The sequence below is a fragment of the Hyperolius riggenbachi genome, chromosome 4, assembly GCF_040937935.1.
Source record: "Hyperolius riggenbachi isolate aHypRig1 chromosome 4, aHypRig1.pri, whole genome shotgun sequence".
NCBI lineage: Eukaryota > Metazoa > Chordata > Amphibia > Anura > Hyperoliidae > Hyperolius > Hyperolius riggenbachi.
In genome coordinates this window covers 378,695,783-378,720,623 of record NC_090649.1, presented here as the reverse complement: position 1 = coordinate 378,720,623, position 24,841 = coordinate 378,695,783, and the positions used below count along the sequence as shown (strand labels likewise).

General features: G+C 41.3%; 1 protein-coding gene across 7 annotated transcripts in view; it reads right to left on the bottom strand.

The window, feature by feature from the left end:
* Positions 1 to 24,841, bottom strand: part of UTRN (utrophin) — an 863,547-nt gene that overhangs the window by 519,949 nt on the left and 318,757 nt on the right. For all 7 annotated transcript variants that reach the window (XM_068232090.1, XM_068232089.1, XM_068232092.1 and 4 more), the window contains 5 exons: positions 24,007 to 24,179; positions 19,662 to 19,812; positions 16,139 to 16,314; positions 14,335 to 14,470; positions 7,602 to 7,751 (listed from right to left, as the gene is read on the bottom strand). In XM_068232090.1, coding sequence (XP_068088191.1) covers positions 7,602 to 7,751; positions 14,335 to 14,470; positions 16,139 to 16,314; positions 19,662 to 19,812; positions 24,007 to 24,179 — 786 coding nt within the window. The remainder of the gene's footprint in view (positions 1 to 7,601; positions 7,752 to 14,334; positions 14,471 to 16,138; positions 16,315 to 19,661; positions 19,813 to 24,006; positions 24,180 to 24,841) is intronic.

Here is a 24,841-nt window from a genome sequence, read left to right as displayed (position 1 = left end):
CAAAATATTTATGTGAACAAAGAATGTAACACAATAATGCAGAACCATTCCAATAATACAGTCACACCAAGATGTATAGTAGAAAAGCAGGTAAGTATCAAACATAGACTTAAAGAGGGAATGTCGGCCACAAAATCAAATTCCACGTACCCACTGCTCTGTGTTCATTGTGCAGCCTGGAACCTCACACTGCATTGCAAGCGCTCCAATTTAATCAACAATGTTTCAGCTGTAATAAATCTTAATCTGTCAGCCTGGCTCTATTTGGTACATTGCCGATGAGAAGGAAGCTTGTCATCACCCCTCCCACATTCCTGCTCCTCACTGATTGGCTGAAAGCCGTTTAGTGTAAAGCTAGTGCTAAAATCTGATGCTGCTGTGCTTACATGTTTACAAAGCAAGTATCTATAACAGAGCAGATTTTAAGAGATAAAAAAAAAGAGTAAGGGAGGAAATTACATCAGAATTAGATTCAGTAAGAGGGAATCAAAATGGAAAATTCTCTTTATTTACTATATAAAATTTACTGAAATCAAAACGCGGATTAAAAAATACATCTGTTAAGTAAGTAGAACACGTAGTTATCTACTTCTATATGTTTTTTTTCCTGGCATAGTATGGTTGACCCTGCTGCTTTAAAGAGGACCTAAACTCTTCCACAGGAGAAATGGAATACACAGAGAAACCCACCCTGTCTAATTCTCCCTTATTTACTAGTAATGAGCCACTGTAATTTGAGCTGTCATCGCTGTCTGATCTGTGTCGAGGTTTAAGCCGTTCAGACAGCTATATGTAAACACAGGGGGTTAACCATTTCTGTGCTCCCATGAAACCAGAAAGTACCGTAACTACACTGCAGCATCTCAGAAGGAGTTCTGTGGGCTGCAATAAAATGTTTTTTTCTATAATGGTTAATATGCTGTTGCTTATCTTTTATAGCAGAGAGTAAGTCCCGGGTTCAGGTCTGCTTTAACCGGGTGGTATCAAACAGAAACTAAAGTAATAAAACAGTCAAATCAGATGGTGGAATACTAAATAATACTAAACAATCTATACTAGTAGCCATATAGCTCTTGTCCGCTATACTAAGCCATGATATACCACCTAATAGCCATTTGTCTTAATATTGAAAGTGTAACAACAGCGAGGATATAAATCGCTCACCATCATTTTCTTCAAAGGGCAGTAGAGAGGAAAGGACAAACTCAGCAAGAACAAGCTGAAGAGTAGTGTTACATTTAAAATGCATGCATAAAAAGTACATTTCTACCGGCGAAAAACGACTATAAATCACTGTTTTCTTGTGTTTCAGTCAGTTACAGTAGGCAGTGAAAAGCTGAAAGATCTGACAAGTTTTCAACAGTCTATCTACTCATGAGGCTTTCTCAGTATTTCCTTTATTTTTTTTACAGAAGGCCTTCCTGGAAAATATCTATACAAAGATGCCAGCCTGCCTCCCTACTCATTTTCACACTTTTTTGGCATCTGGACTGTGCTTTTGTAAATAAAGAAATACATGAGAATCCCACATGAGGAGATGGACTAATCCAAAATATATCAGATCTGCCAGTTTTTCACTACATAAATGACAGCGACATGGGAAAAGGTAATTTATAGTGCACTTACTCTGGTCTAAATCAACATTTTATAGGTATGCATTTTATATTTTACAATTTGTTGTGATAGTTGTCTTTTAATAGTAATTGAGCGGAATATAAAGTTATTTATAATTAAATAAAATGAATAAAACCAGGATGTCCTGCTCTTGCTTGAGGCAGGTTTCACAGTGGGACGTTACAGGCGCACGTTAGAGCAGCCTGTAACGCAGCCCACCGCACAGTAATGAAAAATCAATGGGGCTGTTCACAGTGCCCACGTTGCGTTACAGTGTAACGCTGCGTCACAAGACAACGTACTGCATGCAGTACTTTAGACGCGGCTGAGCCGCGTTAGACTGCTTGCACATGCTCAGTAATCTTGTGGAGGAGCGGAGAGCGGCCAGGCACATGGCTAATTAATATGCACTGCACGTTGTGACGTGCAGTGTTTACTTCCTGGAGCGGCCGCTCTGTGCGGCGATTGGCCGGCGGGACCACGTGATGCCGCATGCGCACAAGAGTGCGCATCACGGCATCACTGACGCCAGAGTGAGCTGCACAACGCGGCTCACTCTGATGTCCAGATCCAGCACCACCAGGCGTTCCGTTAGGGGGACGTTATGCGACCTTAACGCCCCCTCTAACGCAACGTCCTGGTGTGAAATTAGCCTTAAGGTGAGAAATTGGTTATTTCCTGATAACCCCATAATCCCTGTAAATTCATTGGGGATGTTACTGCTTCACTGAGAAGTGGAAAAAGATGACAATAGAATGAAGGGAGCTGGTTTATTAAAGTTGGAAAACAGTGAGTGATAAAGGAAACGGTTGTAGATGATGTGACTGCAACTGGGCCTCTGCTCCAGATGTCCTGGCTATGGCACTGCATCAACTACTGCACTGGATCTTCATTAACATTCCAGAGGATATGATTACCATATGTGCAATAGTAAACTGCCCTCCACTCCCTGTACAGGCTTCTCTCACTACTGCTGTCCTTGGTAAGCAGATTTTTAGAGGGCGAGACTATACAGTGTTTAGGATCCAGTATACAATTCAACAGAGAGTTAAAGTGGAATTAAACTCAAAATTATGTTTTTGCTTTAAAACATTAAAAACAGTAAAAAAAAATAAAAATTAAAAAAAAAACACGCACACAAATATGAAACTGTATTAGATTGCTCTAATGTCATTTGAAGGAATATTCATACTTCATTGAAGCTAACTGATAGTAATGCTATTGACTTTTAATTAAAGGGGCACTACAGCGAAAAACTGTACAATTTAAAATATGTACAAACATATACAAATAAGAAGTACATTTTTTCCAGAGTAAAATGAGCCATAAATTACTTTTCTCCTATGTTGCTGTCACTTACAGTAGGTAGGTAGTAGAAATCTGACAAAAGTGACAGGTTTTGGACTAGTCCATCTCTTTGTAGGGGATTCTCAGGGATATATTTATTTTCAAAAACACTTAGTAAATGGCAGTCACTCTGTCCAACTGCCAAAAAACTGTGTAGGAAGCAGGGAAGCTGGCCAGCATCTTTGTATGAATCCTTTTTAGGGAATATCTTTATAAAGAATAAAAGCCTTACTCAGAATCCCCTATGAAGAGATGGACTAGTCCAAAACCTGTCACTTATGTCAGATTTCTACTACCTACTGTAAGTGATAGCAACATTGGAGAAAAGTAATTTATAGCTCATTTTACTCTGGAAAAAATGTACTTCTTATTTGTCTATGTTTACACATACTTGAAATTTTACAATTTTTCGCTGTAGTGCCCCTTTAAGTAACAACAAAGGAGAGAAAATTCTATGCTCAATAACCAGGCTTTCTCAACCAGAGTTCCCTGGAAGCGTTCCTTGAGTAATCTGCAGGGGTTCCTTGGCATTTTCCCCTACCGTGGGGGAAGTATAACAGATCACATTATAACAGAAATATCAGAATAATAATGAGCACATTAATAAAAAGTACTAGAATAAAGAGACTGTATAATGAGTGGCAGTAGGGGGTAGTGAAATAAACAGCCACACCTATTTTTAAACACCATGCCTCCTGCTAAATAAATTCAGGGGTTCCGCAAGATCCAAAAATGATTTGCAGGGGTTCCTCCAGGGTAAAAAGGCTGAGAAAGGCTGATCAATACACTTCAATACCTTCATCTTATTGACAATTATGTATCAATAAGGTGAACTTGTGCCACAAAACATAGTGATATGGATTCCAACCAATTAATAATGTCTCATGCAAACAGTCAGTTACCAAGACAAGAATACAGTTATTCAGATTAGAACACCACTGCATTAGAATTCCAAGATAAGAGTCTATCTCGCATCTTCCGATACATCAAAAAGAATAATCCATTGCTATAGATAAGCAGACATAACAGAATAGCAGCTCAGTCAGCCATTACAATGGCTGCATGGTGTGAATATCAAGCATGTAAAAGAGAATCTCACCTAGACTGCAGCCCTATGGGGCCAGGCCGCCTGCCAAATTTATTACTGTAGCCATTCCTAGGCAACATTTAAATTGTAGGAAAAAATGTAGATTGTGCAGACTGCTGTTTTGTAAATATGATCACATTAGTCAAACTTGCTGAAACTAGTTAAAATTTAAAAAAAAAAAAAATATTAAACAGAGTAGGACTTACCAGATGTGGGCCACTGGGGTGGCATAGTCTGTGACCAGGGGAGGACTGGCCCAGGGGGATGGGGGGCAATTGCCCCCCGGGCCGCCCGAATCTTAAGTAATTAGGGCCGGCCGCTGCTATACGCAGCGGCCGCAGACATACCACAGGTGACAGGTTCGCAGTGGGGATCGCAACCTCGCGCGATATTTCCCGGCAAGTTGAAGTATCCAATCAAAGAAGGGGCTGAGGCGGCCGGCCGTGGTGTGCCCTTGTGCGTGGCTGCGCCTGCGGTGGATGTGAGCGGCACAAGGACACAAATAGCTTAGGTCCTCTCCGGCCCGGTGGGTTGACCCTCCGGGCACTGTCAAACAGGTAGTTGGAGAGGGGGGTAGGTGTCAGACAAGTAGTTTGTATGGTGGGTGGGCAGGAGTGGGGTTAGGCATCACCAGGTAGGTAGGTTTGTGTGTGTGTGTGTGTGTGTGTGTGTGTGTGTGGGGGGGGTTGTTTAAAGGAGTTATCAGGCATTTTTAATGAAATAAGTGCTACTTACCCGGGGCTTCCTCCAGCCCCACGCTCCCAGCATGTCCCTCACCGCAGCTCTGCAGTCAGCCATTCGCTGCCGTTGCCTCCCAGTCCCCGGGGATGGCACAAGTCCGACCTGGATGTCGGCCTGTACTGCGCCTGTGCGAGCAGCACTGTCAATCACCGCCACGTGGACCGGATTGTATTGTGCAGGCGCAGTAGTTCTGTGTCTGCACAGTACGCTCTGGTCCATGTGGCGGTGATTGACAGCGCCGCTCGCACAGGCGCAGTCGGCCTGACGTCATCGCCGGGGGCTGGGAGGCAGCGGCAGCGAACAGCTGACTGCAGAGCTGCGGCAAGGGACATGCTGGGAGCTTGGGGCTGGACGAGCCCTGGGTAAGTAGCACTTATTTTCATAAAAAAAAAAAAAGCCTGATAACTCCTTTAAGGTTAGGCATCAGACACAGACAGGTAGATTGTGCGGAGAAATGGGGTTAGGCATCAGGTACATAGTGTGTGTGTGTGTGTGGCTGGGGCTGTTAGTCATCACAATTTGAAGATTTGCACACAAGAAAGATATGGCTTTGGGCTGGGGATGCCGTGAAACGGGCCTCTAGTTTGTGTTGTCCCCCCAGGCCAAAAGGTCCCAGTCCTCCCCTGTCTGTGACCAAGAGCTCATTACGCTTTTTTCAGTTGTGTGCTGCAGCCCTTTGTATTTGTATATTTTTGGATGTAGTTTAGGGACTCCATATGCTGCATGCATACATTGCTTACAACTATATGGTTAGTGCTGTTTCCCCAGTACACACAGTGACAGGGTGATCAGTGAAAAATATATACGGTACCTACTGTAAATGTATTTTAGATATGGCCAGTAAAAGAATCATATTGTGTAATGATATGTAATGTATATAACCCTTACACAGCTGCACACATACAGTCTGGAAGGGGGAAGGCTTCAAAGGCAGTCACACAAGCTTTGCTGTATCTCCCAGGCTTGTCAGTAAAGGTAAAGGTGACTTAACTGGGGGAAAATTGAACATAGGTGTGTAGTACATTGGTCATTTTTTTGAAATGTTACAATCAGTCAGAAAAATGTATTGCAATTCTTAAATTGAACAGATATTTAAAAAATTGTATGGTGTGTTGCCACACACCATACAATTTTTTAAATATCTGTTCAATTTAAGAATTGCAATACATTTTTCTGACTCATTGTAACATTTCAAAAATATGACCAATGTACCACACACCTATGTTCAATTGTCCCCCAGTTATGATAAAAATGATTGGAAACTCTGACAAAATTTCTAGGTTGTGTATGTTAATAAATTGACAATCCAACACACACCATACAATCTTTAAAAAGATTGAAGAAAAATATCTGGCATTCCGGATCGATTAAAATCGAAGAAAACGGGAAATCCGATCGGATTTTTCAGTCGAATTTAAAAAAAGGCTTCCGATTTTTTTCGGTAGATTCGATCGTTTTTATCGAATTGCCGTAAAATCGGATCATTTTATTGTATAGTGTGTGGCCACCTTAAAGTGAACCTCCAGACTAACTGTTTCTTTAACAGTTTCAAAGCATCAGAACTTTGTTTTTCTTATAGAAGTCTCATTTTTAGCTGCATTTTTAGCTAAGCTCCACCCCATCAAAGAAAACTGCCCGGGCTTTTTTCCCCTGATGCTGTGCAAAGCATGATGGGATTTCCTATGTTGCTATTCACTTTGCTTAGCAACTGGGAGTGGTGATCAGGACACAGGACAGTCGGAACTGTGTCTTATGCTCCCTGTCGCCTCCTTTCAACCAAAAAGATGGCTGCCCTCATGAAATCAAACATTTGCCTGTTCTTCTAAAACAGGGTGGGTAAGAGATTATATTACCTATCTATTTTAATTAACATAACTAATGTAACTTAATGACGGTATGTTTGTTAAGGCTGAAGTTCCTCTTTAACAATATGTGCTTGCTGTTAGAGCAGAGTAATGAACCATCAGTGAACTGTTGGCCTTTACAATCCAATCAGCAAGTTAGGCAAGGAACACACTTGTCGTGTTTTTCACAAGATTTTGGGGTTTCTGTTGCTCAGCAATCGTGTTTGTTTTTTCCATATGCGATTTTCCACTTGTGCTTTCCGCATACATATGAACTGGCCGCCGGGAGACTTGGGCGCAGGATACAGCCGGTATGGCTTCTCCTGCTGCTGCAAAAGTTCCAGGCGGCGTTAATTACTATTCCCCCTCTAGGTCCACGTGGATATTGGGGAATGATGCAATTCAGGTTCCAGCTACTGCTGGACGCCGAATTACAGTGTTTTAATAGCACTTCGGCGCTGAAGTTACTGACTGTAATTCCTATTACGGCCTATGGTGGCGCCAGCTGCGCCCAAATCTCCTGCGCTGTTATTACAGCGTTTGGTACTTTCCCATATTGTGGCAAGATATGCTTTAATTTGCAACATGTGCGTCTGGTGGATAAAAGCAGAAAGCTGTCTGACTTAAAATCACAGGGGAAAATGCAAAGATAAACATAAATAAACAGCGTGCGTTTCCTGAGCGGGCCATTGACTATAATGGCTATTTCAGCAATGCACGTTTTATCGTCCACAGCAAAATACACACAAGTCTAACAAGTCTGTTCTCTAGAGAAGAGTCTATGCCTGAGCTGATTTACAAAGATGCAATGGGGAAGAAAATGCTGTCAGTTCACAGCGTATGTTCTGTACTGCTGTATTTTTAGACGGTAAGGAACGCCACACACACTGCACTACACACGTGTGTCTGCCTGCAGTTCAGCATGAAACTCTCACTTTCAGAAATAAAAAGCTTTGCCACTTCCATACCTGAGTCCAGCTGACATTTATGGCTCTCAGTCTGGCAGAGAGATTGTCTCTATCTGGGGCACTGAGGTTTTTTAGAGTCAGTATATCCGGTGCTGCACGGTTCAGCCACTCCACTTTCTCACTCTGCACTTCAACATCCTTATTTAAAGCCTGAAGAGAACAAGAAAGGGTAAATTAGTTATCCATCTAAGTGTGCTCCTACCGTCACATACTGTATATATGAATATCAAGAGATGGGCTTTTCTTCAGTTACATGAAGTACTCATTTCATATTTCCTGTGGAAGGGAGATGCATGGAGTTGGGAAAAAAATAAAATGCAACTGGTTAATCAACAATAAACTAAATTCAGCACACCATTCCCACATATAACTAAGCTGTGTTAATTTTTTTCTTTTTCTCGCTGAAAGGGTTAAACCTTCAGGTATCCAAAAGGAAGTTTCTCTCTAGTCGGGACATAGTCAGACTATACCACATAGTCTGTGATTACTAATGATAGTCAACTGATAACTAATTACAGCCATTAAAACTGTCAGAGAACATTTTCTGAGTGCACAGAATAGATTTAAAAATGTCAATAGTTCACAGATTATGAGTCAGCTGAGACAGACATTAAACCTACTCTTTTTTTTAGCTTTTAAGCAGAAAATAAAATTGTGGGACTATTAAAATAATAATAATAATAATAATAATGATGATAATTTTAGGAGTAGGAGGATATATACACTTATTTTTCTCATCAGTTTATTTCTAGTTTGGGTTTGCTTTAAATAATCAGTTAGATAAAGCACTTCCTGCAAAAGGACTTAGGCCTGCGGACCACAAGCATCGCTTTTACAGCACCTGCCGGTTGACAGCGATTTTCAAAGTAATGAGCAGTGGATAGCAATCTTGCCTTGCAGAACTTGGTCCCTGGTTTTGAATCCCAGCCAGAGCACTATCTACAAGGAGTTTGTATGTGCTCCCTGCCTCTGTGTGGGTTTCATCTGGGTACTCTGGTTTCTTCCTGAATCCCAAAAAAGTACAAATATGTTAACTGGCTTCCCCCTAAATTGGCTAATTGGCTAGACTACAATGGACACATGACTATGCTAGGGATTAGATTGTGAGCTCCTCTGATGGACAGTTAGTGACAAGACTATATATACTCTATATAGGTGCACATAGAGGACATTTATAAATGTCAATTTTACAGGAAGTGGTTAAACTATGATACACATCAGAATAAACCAATTATTAATCAGTGCTTTATGATAGAACTTGTCTGAGCCCTAGTCTGTAAGCTAAACACATGGCTAGAGTACAATGCAGAGAAAAAAAGCTGCATCAATCCATGTTAGCTAATGTAAAGGGCAATTTTCCAAGAACTTCAGTTCATTAGCTGTCTCTGCTCTTTGTGTGAACTTTATTCTGTTTGCTGTACTGGAATACAACACTATAGTAATACACACTCACAGAACACCTGCAGACTTTGTGCAGAAAATCAAATGTTTGCTCAGCCTTCTAGTAAAACCAACTAAAATGATCCTCACCATCACGGACCCTCATGCCTCCATTGCTAATCTAGCAAACATATTGCTTGATTTTGAAGACATCTCTGGGTTAAAAATCAACAGCACTAAGTCTAAAGCTCTCAATGTATCTCTTCCGCCAGCTGATGTCGCTAAACTTCAAGCCTCCTGTGAATTTTCCTGGGAGCCTCTGAAATTAAAATATTTAGGCATTTACCTCACTAGCTGTTACAAAGATATGTTTAATGCAAACTACCCTAAGCTCTTCCGTGAGATCACACAATTGCTAGAGTGCTGGAAACGTTATGCTATCTCCTGGATAGGCCGAATAGTCGCCATCAAAATGATAATTCTGCCTAAACTGCTTTATGCCTTCAGGGTTCTCCCAGTACACATCCCCCCTTCCTTCCTCAGGAAGGTACAGTCTACTGTGCTTTCTTTTATATGGAGGAGCTCGGGACCTAGAATAGCTAGAGCAACACTATATAGACTGCAGTCTGATGGAGGTCTGGGGGTCCCCAACATAGCTGAGTACTACAGAGCTTCTCAGGTATCTCAACTAACAGCATGGTTTGTTGAACTCAATCCCCCCCTGTGGTGCACGATAGAGAAGGCATTATGCCGTCCAATCGCCCTCCGTAATTTACTGTGGCTGGAAACGCAGCAAGGAAATAAAATGAAGGATTTAATTATCTCTCATTCTCTAAAAGTATGGAACCAAATTAAAAAAAGGGGCAACTTGATGTCGCCCCACCTGCCCCTTCTCTCTTTCCTGGGCCACCCGTCCTTCCCCCCGGGTCTATACAATCATTCTGTGTATGAGTGGTGGCAGCAAAACAATCTCACAGTAATCTACAACTTAGTTACGGATTGCACGGTTAAAACATTTGCTTCGTTAAAAGAACATAGACAGATTCCTGACTCTGAATTTTTCAGATACCTACAAATTTCCCACTTTGTACGCAAAGTGTTGAACCGCCGGTCATCATTACTGACCAGGACATGTTTTGAGCACGTGTGCTTTACAGATCCCACTTCCCCGGGCCTTATTTCACTGATATATAGATGTGTACTCTCCCCAACCCCTCTGCCTAAACCACAATACATTCTGAAGTGGGAGCAAGACCTGGCTGAGAACATTGAAGTAGAAGACCTGGACGATATGTGTTCTATTAGCGCATCCTTGGTCGAAACACAATATAAAGTTCTCCTACGGTGGCACTTAACACCGGATCGCTTGGCAAAGTTTCAGCCAGGAGCCTCGGGCCTCTGCTTCAGGGGCTGTCGACAACCAGGCACTTACCTACACATTTGGTGGCAATGCCCAAAGGTACGTAGGTTCTGGATTAGAATATACCAGGTAATCTACTCCATTTTCCAGCAACAAGTCCCTAAGCTACCACAGATAGCCCTGCTCGGCATACGATCCCCAGGCCTGTCTACCCCTAAATACAAACTACTTCAGCATATACTTCTGGCAGCAAAAAGGGTTATAGCCCGCTCATGGAAAACTCCCTCTTTGGCCTTCGATATCTTGAAATCATACCTGAGCTCCGCACTATGTTTTGATAGGATGAAGGCCATCCTAGACGACGCCCTCCTTAAATTTGAAGCGGTATGGCAGCCTTACTTCCACAACTATTCTCACTGGATCCCGCAATACATTACTGAGGTTTAGAATATGGGGAAACTGTTAGTTCCCCCAGCCCCTAGAGACCCCTATTGGTCTCCCTATCGCGATATAGATGGCAGACCAGCCGTGTCACACTCCTTGTCTTTCCCCCTCTATTTCCTTACTTGCTTTTCTCACCTTTACTCAATACCTTTCCTTTCAAACCTACTCCTTACTCCTACTCTTTACATTACTTATCTTAAACTGCCCCCTCTCCTCCATCCTCCCCAGACCCCGCTTGCGCAACCTGTAGTCCACTAATCGTAGACCCGTCACCTCTGCAGATGGCTCCCAGTAGAAATGTGTTATTGGCAAGATGTGTGGACAGAGCAGGATGCTGGTACCTGTTGCCTCGTTGCTGCCAGCACCCAACTGAAGGCTATGTGTGACTTAGTCGCCTTGGCGACTACCATAATTTCCAGGTTGTACCCCCCCCCCCCCCCTGTTACCCCCAGGAGATTTGGCTTGTTATGTTCTAACTAGCACGAATGTATGTACCGGCATGTATTTGGATATGAAGCAAATCCCCTGTATTATGTTTCCCTTTGTTTTTCACTGCAAAATAATAATAAAACTTTTTGAAAGTTAAAATGATGCTGGATAAAGAAAATATAATGGCGAGTATCACAAAGCTTTAGGGTTCTAATGTTTGTATTTATAGAGTCCCAATTGAGAATATTAGAGATACATCCTTAAAGGGAACCTCAGGTGAGAGAGATATGGTGGCTGCCATATTTATTTCTTTTTAAACAATACTGATTGCCTGGTAGTCCTGCTGATTTTTCTGACATTAGTAGTGTTTTAATCACACACCTCAAACAAACATGTGACTAACCTCAAACAAACATGTCAGACTTCAGTCAAAGCATCGGCTCTGCATGCTAGTCCAGAGTCTATGGCTAAAAGTATTGGAGGCAGGGGATCAGTAGGATCACCAGGCAATTTGCATTGTTTAAAAGGAAATATGCCTCCTTGACCCTCTCCTTTCAGGTTCCCTTCAAATCTTGTCAGCAGATATGGGTGCTAGAGCAGACAGTCATTAAGGCAACTTGTAACTTTCATGGAGGGAAATGTTAGATACTTACCTCAGTAGAGGGAAAACTCTGGATCCTCCAAAGGCTTCCCGCGTCTCCCTTCAGACCACCGCTTCTCGCAGGGACCCTCAGAAAGCTCAGAGCCACGCTCCAGTACATGAACGGGAGTAGCTACGCTGCATAAAATAGCTTATATGTGTAGTACAGCATGGAGCTGATTGGGCTCAGCAGAAAAGCCAAGCCTGATTGGCTCCCTGCTCTTCTTCTCTCTACTAAGGTGAGTATCTAATTTCTAATTTAGGCATTTTTTCCCCTTGCAGGTAAAGCTTAAAGTTTTGATGGCCATATCATTTAATTAAGATAATTTTTCCAGTCAGTTTGATGCATGTACCAGCATCCTTCTTTTTTGTGCCCAGCTTAGTGTAGGTGACATACAATCAGTGTGGACAGATGTCTTTGACCCTTTTCTTTCTAGACATTGCAAGGCTTTATTCACACACACACACACACACACACACACAGGGCCGGTTCTATCATGAAGCAAGGTGAAACATTTGCATCAAGCGCAGAGATTACAGGGGCAGCATTTTTGTACTGGGTTTACACTAACATTATGCAGTCAGAGTAGGAGGAGAATTGAGAAGAGAGCAAGATGAAGAGTTCACCATTGGGGAAAAGCAGATTGTTGTGCTGTGTGAGGAGTTTGGCAATGGGGGGGGGGGGAGGCAGGAGATCAGCAGCGTTTTATTTGACTTCCACAGAAGACGGGAGGAGGTGGCACTACTGTCCTGACTGGGGAGGAATGGGGAGGCTGAGAGTGAGCAGTTTGTTTGTCACAGAGTCACAGCCAGCCAAAGTCCAATTGTGTTGAGCTGCAGCATGTCATGTGAGAACATTAGATGAACCAGATTAAATTGTCGAGGGCTGTGTGATAATTCCAAATCAGGGGGGGGGGGGGGCGCATCCTCACCGGTTTGTCTCAGGCAGCAAAAACTCTAGAATCAGCCCTGGATGCACAAACTCTCTACTCCATTTAACAGCCAGGTCAATAATCAAAGGTCTCTCCTTCCTGGTGGTGTGTAGGCTGAAACAACCTCTGTACCTAAAGCCCCTACACATGGTAGATTAAAGTCATCTAAGGCGGCCAATAACGACTGCCGCAGCAGATAATGTGTATAATGGCCCCTAACTGCTACCCGGCAAGCAATCCGCCTAGCGGATCAGCGTGCTCAAGGAATGGCTGATACCTTTGTTTGTGCTGCATGCCCTGCCCATCCGGTGATGTCATATTTTCTCCATCGGCCCTCTGCTCCCTGCATAGCAACAGAACGTGTCGTCAACTGTGCAACTGACTCAACAGCTGTACAGCCTCAGCCCAGTGATGTCGCCAAGGGATGGGGTCCCGATCCCCATCGGGCGACATCAATCAAGAGTGTGTAGGGGCCTTTAAAGATGCATGCTAAGAATGATTAGCGGCTGCACAGAAACTAACCACAAACACTTAAATGTGCGTTTAGTAGTCTCGTATCATTTTAAATGCTACATTTTGAATAAAACAATTTTTGATCTTTCTTTGGGGGACAACTTCAGACTACAGACTGAATAAATACACAAAAAATCTTCCTTTAAAAAGGTAGGCCTGCCAAGGAATCCACCTTAATATCACCAAGTAACACCAGTGCGATTTCCAATGGCGGAGAGGAATGCAGCACAAAGTATTTTAGTAAAGTAGAGCTCAGATGAAAGCTATTTATATGAATATCACACTAGTTACAATGTTTAACATTTTACCTTTAAAATTGCATTGCTTAACAAGTACCATTTATAAATGTATTGAACGGCTTTTCAATTTTTTTTCACGTATTCTACTTTAAACAGAAGGGACAAGTAGCAGGTGCTTCAGCTGTCTGGAACAGGTAGGAATGCAAGTTTGGGGAGACAGTCTTCCTGGTTCACCAAAACCAAGCTTTATTTATCCACTATGCTGGGTTGATTGGGATTTTATTTTCCAGCTGGGCAATCCTCTCAGGGGAAATACTGGTGTGGATCCCTTTGCTCACCTGAGCAGATGTCTCACAGAGGAGACAAAATCCTGGAGCAGATCGATATGGCAGTGCATCAACAAGAAATGCGGGACAACATTATCACCTTCCTGAACCCTCTGTTTTCCTGCAGCTGCCACATACAGCAAGAGGTAGGTGAAATAACCATGTAAACACAAGTCAAGTATACAGATCAATGAAACTTGGGCTAACAAAACAGCAGAGAAGGTAGAGGCCATTTAGCACTGCACATTCAATGAAATAAGCACCCATTTATAGATATTATGGACAATGTAATTTTATATCATAAAATTTCCAATAATTGTTCCAGTGACTGCTCTACGCTGCCCTGCTTTCTTTATATTTTTTTATATAACTTAAGCTTGAAGACATGGCTGTGGTTGTCATGACACCAACAACTCTGTTGTCACTGACAAAATGTCTCTGCAATAACTAAGGAGCATCTTAGTTATTACCTTCAATGCAAGCAGCTTCTCTTCATTATCCAGCGTAGGATTCACTCTCATCACATTTGTGGCCTGCTCTAGCCAAATGGTAAACTCCTCCATTTGTCTCTTATAGTCACTAAGAGCAGGACTTTCTTCTTTCAACCTTTTATTTCAAAATAAAAAGAATCAAATCAAGAAATACATAAATATAGTCTACGGATCTGGAAGCCGATTCGCAGCACATAAAATCAAGCAATAAGATGTATGTCATTCATAGCTAGCAATCAGATCATTTTGTCATTCTATGACTGAAAATGTAAAAGCTAATCTACCATGGCCAATGCATCATTTATTTATTCCTTGCACCACTTTAGTCTATCTGTGAAATGTACTTTCTCTTAAAGCTATATGGTACATGAAGTACACTATAACAATGAGAGGAAGTGAAACGGAAGGTGTGGCCCATACCAGCTAAGTAACTTTTTTTCTCTCTGGTAAAACTAATGGCTACAATGACTAGTTGTTATGCGGAATTTTAAAACTATTAAGAACCATCATGTATGATTTTCGTTCCACTTCTCGCATGCACACCACTTTGTATTGGTCTTTCACGTGGAATTCCAATAAAATTGATTCATGTTTGTGGCAGTAATATGACAAAATGTGGAAAACTTAAAGGGGGCCGAATACTTTTGCAAACCACTGTATACAGTATATTTTAATAGTAGCCTCTGATCAATAATGCAAGTATTTTGCGTCAGATATTTTCTCTTTCTGTAAGGTGATGTGGGAAGACAGAAGGGCACCTATTGTTTACATACAGCCACAGCATTACACTTTCTTTGCACTTATTGTCTTCACCATTAGCATCAACCCTAACACCATAATAAAGCTACATATGGACACTAGATTTTCATTGCAAGAGCAGCACTATATATAATTGCCTTGTGTGAAATGTAATGTCCATAAAACTACCCACAATCTCATTTAATGGTCGAACAGGATTGGTCACTATACGACAAACGACAAGTAAGCGTATTGTTCTTCCCACTACACTGAAGTTCACACATCCACCGTTAATCGTATAGCCTCCTTATGTAATCAATCCTGAAATCTTGTGTTTTGTCACATCTCATTCAGGAGATCGAAATCAATACTGATCTATAAAAAGCTTTCTGAGAAGAAAGTGTAAAAGTACATTCACCTTAAAGAGACACTGAAGCGAGAATAATTCTCGCTTCAGAGCTCATAGTTAGCAGGGGCATGTGTGCCCCTGCTAAAACGCCGCTATCCCGCGGCTAAACAGGGGTCCCTTCACCCCCAACCCCCCCCCCCCCCCCCCCGCAAAATCAACGACCAAATTGGTCGTAGATTTTGCTGCTCCTAGAGGCAGGGCTAACGGCTGCAGCCCTGCCTCTAGACGCGTCTTTCAGCGGCGCATCGCCGCCTCTCCCCCGCCCCTCAACCAGGAAGAGATCCCCGGCTGCACGGAGGGGATTTCGAGGGGTAAGGGACCCCCGTTTAGCCGCGCGATAGCGGCGTTTTAGCAGGGGCACACATGCCCCTGCTAACTACGAGCTCTGATGCGAGATTTATTCTCGCTTCAGAGTCTCTTTAAAGCAATTTAGGGTATAAAGGTTGTCTTTGTAAAAAAGAAAAAAAAAATAAGGAAAAAATTCATAGTCCTTATACTGCATAAACCAAAGGATTGTTCCGCCTTTATTTATTTATTTATTGTATTTATAAAGAGCCAACATATTACGCAGCGCTGATTAAGCAGTACAGTATCAGACTAAACAGCGGACGTCTGTAAATAGTCACTGTCATGTACCTTTGCTGTCTCTCCATGACCTCTGACTTGATGGCACCCCAGCGTTTGTTCAGGGTTGCCAGTCTATCCTGTAAAAACTCTCCATCAGCTGTAGACAGATGCTGTATGATCCCTTCTCCGCTCTGGTTGAGAATGGTAAAGCTGAGCTGGTGACTGCTGACTCCTTCCTCCAGCTCCTGTCACAGGGAAGCAATATGAATCATAACATTAGGTACTGAGGCCTACAGGTTTCTGCCATGCACATGACTTTCAATACACGGCAAGTAAAGGCAGACAGATGTAAAATAATCTTCTTTAGCAAAGCTGTGCTTGAATTGTTGCTGTGCAAAGTGTTTTGATCAATTTAAACTGGTGAAGACACCCATGAAATTAGTTTTTACGTTTATTTTGAGTGTAATAAATGTAAAGATGCCCCTATTTATTTATTTACTGTGAAACTAAAAAATACATTTTATAGTATGGACAGCAATGAAACACAGAAACAAGGACACCATACAGAAGTAAATTACATGTCAACAAATATGTTTGTCCACAAAGACAATGGTGTCTCTTCAACATCACTTCTCCCTTAAATATCAGTATTGAGAGCAACCATCCCGAACTGCTAAGCAGAACAGAAACAGACTAAAAATTACTATTTTTGGAAAACCTGAACCCATAAGGTATATAATTAGAGCTATCAAAAAACGTCAAATCTATGAGATTTTCCTAATATACACTGCCATGCCAGAAGCTGCAGCATTGTATGTCGTGCCCCCTCCCCACTTAGGGACAACATTTAGCTCGGCAGTATCCAAGAGACATGTCTGTATGTGCTTGTGCAGGGCTCTCACCCTAGATACTGGGTCCTGATCCTCATTGCCGACAGTTATTGATAGTGTGTACATAGTTTAACCACTTTATCCACAAGTCAGTAGATATACGTCCTCTGTGACTTCATCTAAGCCACAAGTAAGTAGATATACGTCTTGTAGCAGAATCAGTGCTGTGCAGGATTGGGCCTGCTCCTGTGCACATTTCTGGCACTATCTGATGCAGCACTAATTGGTGAATGGGAATACAGGTATATGTTTCCTGAGCTAATGAGATTGATTTTTACTATTAAAAATACTTTTATTTTCTCATTTCATAGTGAAAAATACACTCTGTAGCATTATTTCAGAATCAAATATCTTCACCATAAATTGTGACCGGAACATAATCTAAGTTTTGTGATAAGCAGTAAGAATCGCCAAACAAAATTTGTGTTTTTTTTTTTATCTACAGTAGCACTTTTGATTTTTAAACTGGAATTAGTAAAACTGAGAAATGTTTTTCTATTTTTTCTTTATTCTTCCATTAAAATTCATAGAAAACAAAATTGTGCAAGGGAAAAAAATGGCATTCAATGAAAGCCTAGTTTATCTTGAAAAAAACAATATATATTTCATTTATGTGTCATAAGTAGGGATAAAGTTATTTTTGATTAAATAGGGACATAGCTAAACTGTCAAAACTGCTCTGGTCCATAAGTGGGAAAAAAAGTCTGGATGCGAAGTGGTTAAGCCTTCATTTTTAAATGCTTATCATCCACCATTAAGAAACCATTCTCATACTGCCCAGAAAAGAAGCCTTAGCAGAAAATCAAAATTTGCTTTTTAGCAGGGCTTTCACCTCTCTGTCCTGCCCTGCTATAATAGTACTTCAGGGAACCCCATCAAAATCATCTTAAAATCTCCTGCTGAGGTGTCCTATGTTCCTACTGAACTGACCAATTAGTCCTCCCTGCTGGGAGTTCTCATTAGTTAATTCAATATAGCAATAATAAGGGGACTTCCAAATTCCAACATAAGTCACTTCACCGACCCCAGGGTCTACTTCGACAGAGCTGAGGCTAACCCAAGGTGGGGATGAGTCCTTGACATAAGGGGGCTTTGCAAGAGAAGGAGAAATACTTATGCCCCCAGAACAGCAGTTAATTCTCTGTAACACCAGCCTTCATGAGAGATAAAGGGATTAAGGCCTGGTGCACACCAAAACCCGCTAGCAGATCCGCAAAATGCTAGCAGATTTTGAAACGCTTTTTCTTATTTTTCTGTAGTGTTTCAGCTAGCGTTTTGCGGTTTTGTGTAGCGGTTTTGGTGTAGTAGATTTCATATATTGTTACAGTAAAGCTGTTACTGAACAGCTTCTGTAACAAAAACGCCGGCAAAACCGCTCTGAACAGGCGTTTTTTCAGAGCGGTTTGCGTTTTTCCTATACTTAACATTGAGGCAGAAACGCATCCGCAATTCAAAAAATGCTTCACCCCGGGAGTATGCGTTTCAGCAAAACGCCTCCAGCTCTGGTGTGAACCACCCCATTGAGATACATTGACCAAGCGGATCCGCAGCCGCAAGCGGCTGCAGAAACGCTGAAAAAGCCGCTCGGTGTGCACCAGCCCTTAAAGAGGGTTGTAAGAGGTGTTTACTAATTAAAATGTATATGCAAAGAATACTGCAGAGTTATGCAAATTCCACCTTGGTGGAATTCCATTGGTCAATTTTCAAGCTGCATGATCTTGCATAAATAATTTGCATAATCTAGCATCAACTTGGAATTATTTGGTATTATTTGCATTACATTGACCATAACTACTGCCCAGAAAATCACCTAAAACACCTTGCTCAGTAGATTCATACTCATACCAGGTGAGTTGAAATACGCACAGGCATAGCTAACATGAATACAAATGAATTAACTGTGTTCAAGGCAGGGGAAATGAGTGCATGCAGTCTCTTATCTACTGTAATGGCTTACAAAGCCATTACAGTACAGCTATAATTCACTTAAAAAAATGGTAAACCAACCCCATGGTCACGGCAGTATAATCGCACTCTTATGTTTTTGCATTGGTTGAACATTGTGGAAAAGATAGTAAAACATTTAGCCTGATGACATTCACAAATGTTGCAAAGTTTAGTGTTCACTGATCACTAAACACCTGATCACCCACATCCTCCCCCCTGCTTCATTTTTTTCCGGTATGCTGGGGAATGTAGGCGATCCAGATTTACGGTAGCGCTAGAGCGAGTATGTGACCTGCCATCAGGATGCAGGGCCAGCACTACCTCACATGCCTCTTGCATGCGCACCATTGTGACTTAATTATTAAAGGATGCTGCATGCTACTGGACTTTGTCTGACACTTTGATCCATATAGGGTGATGCTGCTATTGGTCAGCCCCAATGCGCACATGTAATATTTATACTGCCTGGTGCAGCAGTAGGGGATGGCGGAGATCAGTGTGTCGGACATAGTCTGACATTTTGATCTGAAGAGGATGAAGCTGTGCTACATTTTATCCAGCAACAGAGCCACCTAGCATCAGCCATTTTTCATATATCGGATTATACCAGAGATTGGTCCTGTAGAGGAAAATGCCAATGTTGGGCACATTCTGATATAGGACTGGAAAGGGTTAAAGGGTTAGATAGTAGTAACATATAACAGTGTACAGAACCAGAACACAACCAGTGCGATATTTATGCAAAAAGAAAATACCCTCTGATGCAGTTGTGCTTTCTCTACATCCAATGTTCCTCCTGGCATTCGAGCCTGGGCCAATAAAGACTCAGCTGCAGTTGTCCACTGTGAGAGGTCACTAAGGTCACCATGGAATTGCCGCCACTCTTCCAACGCTCTATCAAAACGACTGGAGAGAAAAAAAACCACAATATAGGCGGTTGAGGTTTTTGCAGCTTACACATAAAGAGTACCTGACGTGTCATGAGCTTATAAAAGTGTATTTACAGTCCTGAGCCTGCACAGAACTAGGCTGCGTACCTTTTGTTCTTATACTCACTGTAAAGATTACAATTTATAGGCTCTGAGGGCCCTTTTCCACTAGCAGTCGCTAGCGTTCACGCTGAACGCTAGCGATTGCTGAATCGCAATTACCGGCGATTCCCCGACGTTTGCGGACGCGATTTTGCTATGCTATGCACTGCATAGCAAAATCGCAGCAAATATCGCTTCGCCGCGCGTTCGCGTTCCCGTAAAAAACGAATCGCGGTAGTGGAAATGACCTACCGCGATTCCTATGTTAAAAAGCAAACCGTAGCGATTGTAAAATAGCGTCTTTGCGATTCAGCCTGCGCTGGTGGAAAAGGGCCCTTAATGCCACTTTTTCTACAGTGACTTTAGTCAAGCTGTAAGGCAACTCTCACTTATAATAACTTATTAAAGATATAAAAGTCTTTCATGGCAGAGGAACACACCTGGATGCAGGTCACAGATATAAAAAAAAAGGTCAATAGTTCAGTATGTCTGTAAAAGATTAAAAACTGTCATACATCCCAGTGGCAATAAAACTTAATGCAGGGTCACACTTATCTATTTTCGTGTTCGTTTTCTGCACACAAAAAACGCATTTAAACTGAGAACTTATGTTAATCAATGGGCTAGTCCACACTTGTATGCTTTTTTTACACACAGAAAAAACTGACATCTTGCAGCAGAATTCTGCACATCATGTGTGTTTTCTGTCATTATTAGCTGTTGAGAAAAAAAACAAGCACATATTTCTGCGTAAAAAACGCACATGCTTTGCAGAAAATGTGAGCAGAAAAATGCATACAGAAAACTAAAAGACAAGTGTGGCCCCTGCCTTAACCTCATTTAAAAACTTTAATGATATTTAAACACAAAGGAAAACTGTGGGGTTCCAGGAAATCCTATTTAGGTATAGGGGCATGGGGCCTGAAGCACTAACTAGCAGTAATATTGCCATGCAGGGACAGCACATGGATAGAATACCAGTACTACCCCAGTAGTGTACTATTAGGGTGATTAACGGAACTCAAGCACTGTGAGCATTGCTATGGTAACTTGTGTTAGTAGCACGCTTTACTGTAGCAATGCTCGCGTTACTCGTGTACCACGGGTCACTCTAATAGCGTAACTCGCACTACACTGCTGGTAACATTGCCGTGCGCTGTCCCTGCAGGGCAATATTACTAATAGTTGGTGCATCAGAGCCACTGATATAATTTTTTATCTCATCGGTTTATTTACAGTTCACATTTGCTTTACATTTATTGTTACACACCTTTCCCTACCTCTACTCAACAGGGATATGCCATTCTCCAACCATTTGTTGAAAACAAAGAAAGCAGAAGAAGGAGGCAGAGGCCATTAACAAAGAGCAGGAAGTGGCCATGATTTCATAAGCCACATGCCTCAGTCTGTCATGAAGCTTATCCAAATGGGAGTGCAGATACCACCTTTACTTAAAAGCCACAGGTGACATAGAGAAGCAGCAGGAATGGCATAAGATCGCTTTAGAATAGCCCAACTCACATTATGAGAGACATTTTCTGTAAAAAGCTCACAAATGCTCTGTACAAAACAGTCAGCAAACATAATTTATCCTAATTCTAACAACTGTCTGCCAAGTAGAATTTTAGTTTTCAGATTATTGCACTAACAATTACAACCTCAATTTGTTCAAAATCGACTTTGAACAAAGGAGGGATCAAGAACAAAGGAAAATAATATTTGGAAAATAGATGAGTATTATCATGTTAGATATTAATAAAATAATTTAAAATGTACTTAATTCAATTAAAATATTTTTCGTGTTTGTTTTTTTACTTTTGACATTTTCTTTGCCTAGATAAAGGTCTTAAAATTGGAGTGTTAGATGTTCATAAAATTGCTGATATGGGATATGACATGATTAAAGGGACTCCGAGCAGTGCAGAAACTATGGAAAGATGCATATCATTTTAAAGCACTCTTTCTCCTCTTTCCAATGATATATAAACCGCCGCCCTACGCCTTTTAGTTTTCGCTATTTTCGCAACTGAAATTGCCGCGGACGCAATTTCAATCACGAAAATAAAGAAAACTAAAAGGAGTAGGGCCACGATTTAGGTGTCGCCAGAAAGAGGAGAAAGAGAGCTTTAAAATGATATCCATCTTTCCATAGTTACATTGTATTACACAGGGCGACTTTTTGTGCTGAATGGAGCTGCTGACACTGGGGAAAGTGTCGTCCTGTGTAATACAAGTAACTATGGAAAGATGGATATCATTTTAAAGCTCTCTTTCTCCTCTTTCTGGCGACACCTAAATCGTTGCCCTACGTCTTTTAGGTTTCTTTATTTTCGCATTTGAAATCGCGGCCGCGGCAATTTCAATCGCGAAAATAGCGAAAACTAAAAGGCGTATGGCGGCGGTTTATATATCATTGGAAAGAGGAGAAAGAGAGCTTTAAAATGATATGCATCTTTCCATAGTTTCTGCACTGCTCGGAGTCCCTTTAAGGAATAAAGTGAGCCACAACCAGTGGTAATATGAATTATGGTAGCAGCTAGTAAGCCTTGAGCTAATTTGTTCTGTAAATAAGAGCAGATTTAAATAAATAATATGAATTGCCTGCAGCCGAGGGACTGCAATATCCAGTGATGAAAACATTCCAATATGGCACAGCCAACACATTAACAACCATTAAAGCGGACCCAAACCAAACATTTTTTTTAATTAAAAATATTTAGTTGCACCACTCTGACACATACAAAGATAAATAAACACTCCTTCAAACCTATGATCATTTCAGTGCATGCTTTTCACTCTTCTCTTTTCATAGCTAAGATTATACAGGGGGCAGCCATTAGCAATTCCTCCATTGCCAGACACCATCTACTCCACCAGTTTGCCGGAAAAATCCCGGCAATTTGAAAGGAAGGGAGGGGTTCCTCCAATAAATGTAAAATATTTTATATTTGTCATCATGCAGCTGAAAAAAGGCTGCTATTTATTATTATAATTTAGAAAATAGATTTTATTCCTGAAATCTTGTATTTTTAATTTAGGTCCACTTTAAGGGGCACAATAAGAGAAGAAACAAAAGAGATATCTAATGTTCAAATTAAAAAATGTTATTGTGTACATGTGAAAAGATGGGTTAAATTCTAAAAATATTTTTTTTTATTTTTACTAATTAGTAAGGGTGAGCGAGCAAATGTAAAATCCACGTGAAACCTGAGGCACAACTTAATGTGAAATTGAGTTTTGCAGGAGACAAAAGTGAGCATTAGTTCACGTGGGTCGCGGTACTGGCGGTAAACTCATCAAGTTTGCTGCCTCTGGCCACAGCGCTCCACACACCTCTACGACCTCCCAATACTTCCTCCTTCCGGATGTGAAGGAGGAAGTATCGGAAGATAGAGCAAAGCAGTCAGGGGCAGCAATCAGGGTAAATTAAAGTGTACCTGAGGTAACATGTGACATGATGACATAAACGTGTATGTACAGTGCCAAGCACACAAATAACTAGGCTATTTCTTTTTTGTGTCTGAAAGAGTTAAATTTCAGGCATGTAAGTGACAGTTTCTGTCTTGCCGGTCCCCAATTATAGCATAGCCCTCACTGATAAGGAATTACAGGCATGAAACTTTTTCCTGCAAGAAGAGCTTCTGAGAGCAGGTGATAAATAAAAACAACCAACAGTTTGTTTATTTGAGCTCTGGGACACTTATTAGACTGCCATTGAGCAGAGACAATAAAACATTAAATCTACTTAGTAAATGCTAAAACATAAAATAATACTATGGGATGCCTAAAAAAGTAATTTTTAGGAGTACGTGGATAGACACAATTGTTTATCTCATCAATTTATTTTCACCTGGGGTTCACTTTAACCCCCTTTGCTGCTGCCCGCTAACACAAATGCTAAGTTTCAGTTTTGCCTTAGGCAAAACTGGATTTTGTGTTCGACCACTAAACCTTACTAATTAGTTTTATATGCAGAAAAAATCCTATCATACAACACTGGTTAACGTAGGGTGATAAAGTCAATCATTTTTTGAGTGGAACAGTATTTTATTGTTATCACTGGTCTTACCTTTTGTGATCACTGTACAGTTTATTGATGCGATCCCATTCTGCATTCACCTGGGTGAGAGAATCTCCTATTTGTCTAGCCTCGGGCCCTGATGCTTCCAAGATCACATCTGGTTGTTTTTCATGAATAGCTGCAATGTGTTCTCCAAGCTTATCCAGAGAATCCTTTATAGTCTACAAGACAGGAAGGCACACATCAAAAATTCCTGACATCTAACCTATAAGCAGAATTCCAACAACAAGGCTGTTTTCTATCTTCTTTCTACTCTGAACTGCAGATTATAGTAAACATCTTACACAGGAAATTAAAGAGGAATTCCAGTGAAAATAATGTAATAAAACAGGTTTCATTTTTACAATAATTATGTATGATTTAGTCAGTGTTTTCCCATTGTAAAATCTTTCCTCTCCCTGATTTACATTCTGAGATTTACCACATGGTGACATTTTTTACTGCTGGCAGGTGATTTCAGTGGAAGGAGGTGCTGCTTGCTTTTTTGGCAGTTGGATCCAGCTGTAAACAGCTGTTATTTCCCACAATGCAATGAGGTTCACAGACAGGAAACTGCCAGGACCATGGTTGTGACTTCACACTGTGGGAGGGGTTTCACCGCAATATAAGCCACACAGAGCCCCCTGATGATCCCTTTGTGAAAAGGAAAAGATTTCTCATGGGAAAGGGGGTATCAGCTACTGATTGGGATGAAGTTTAATTTTTGGTTACGGTTTCTCTTTAAGCAGGTACAGTTGCAGTATTCTGCAACATTGTTGTAGTTGTTGTTAACCAGTAGCCAAAGACATGGCATGTTTAATTAGATTCCAGGGCTACAGTGACT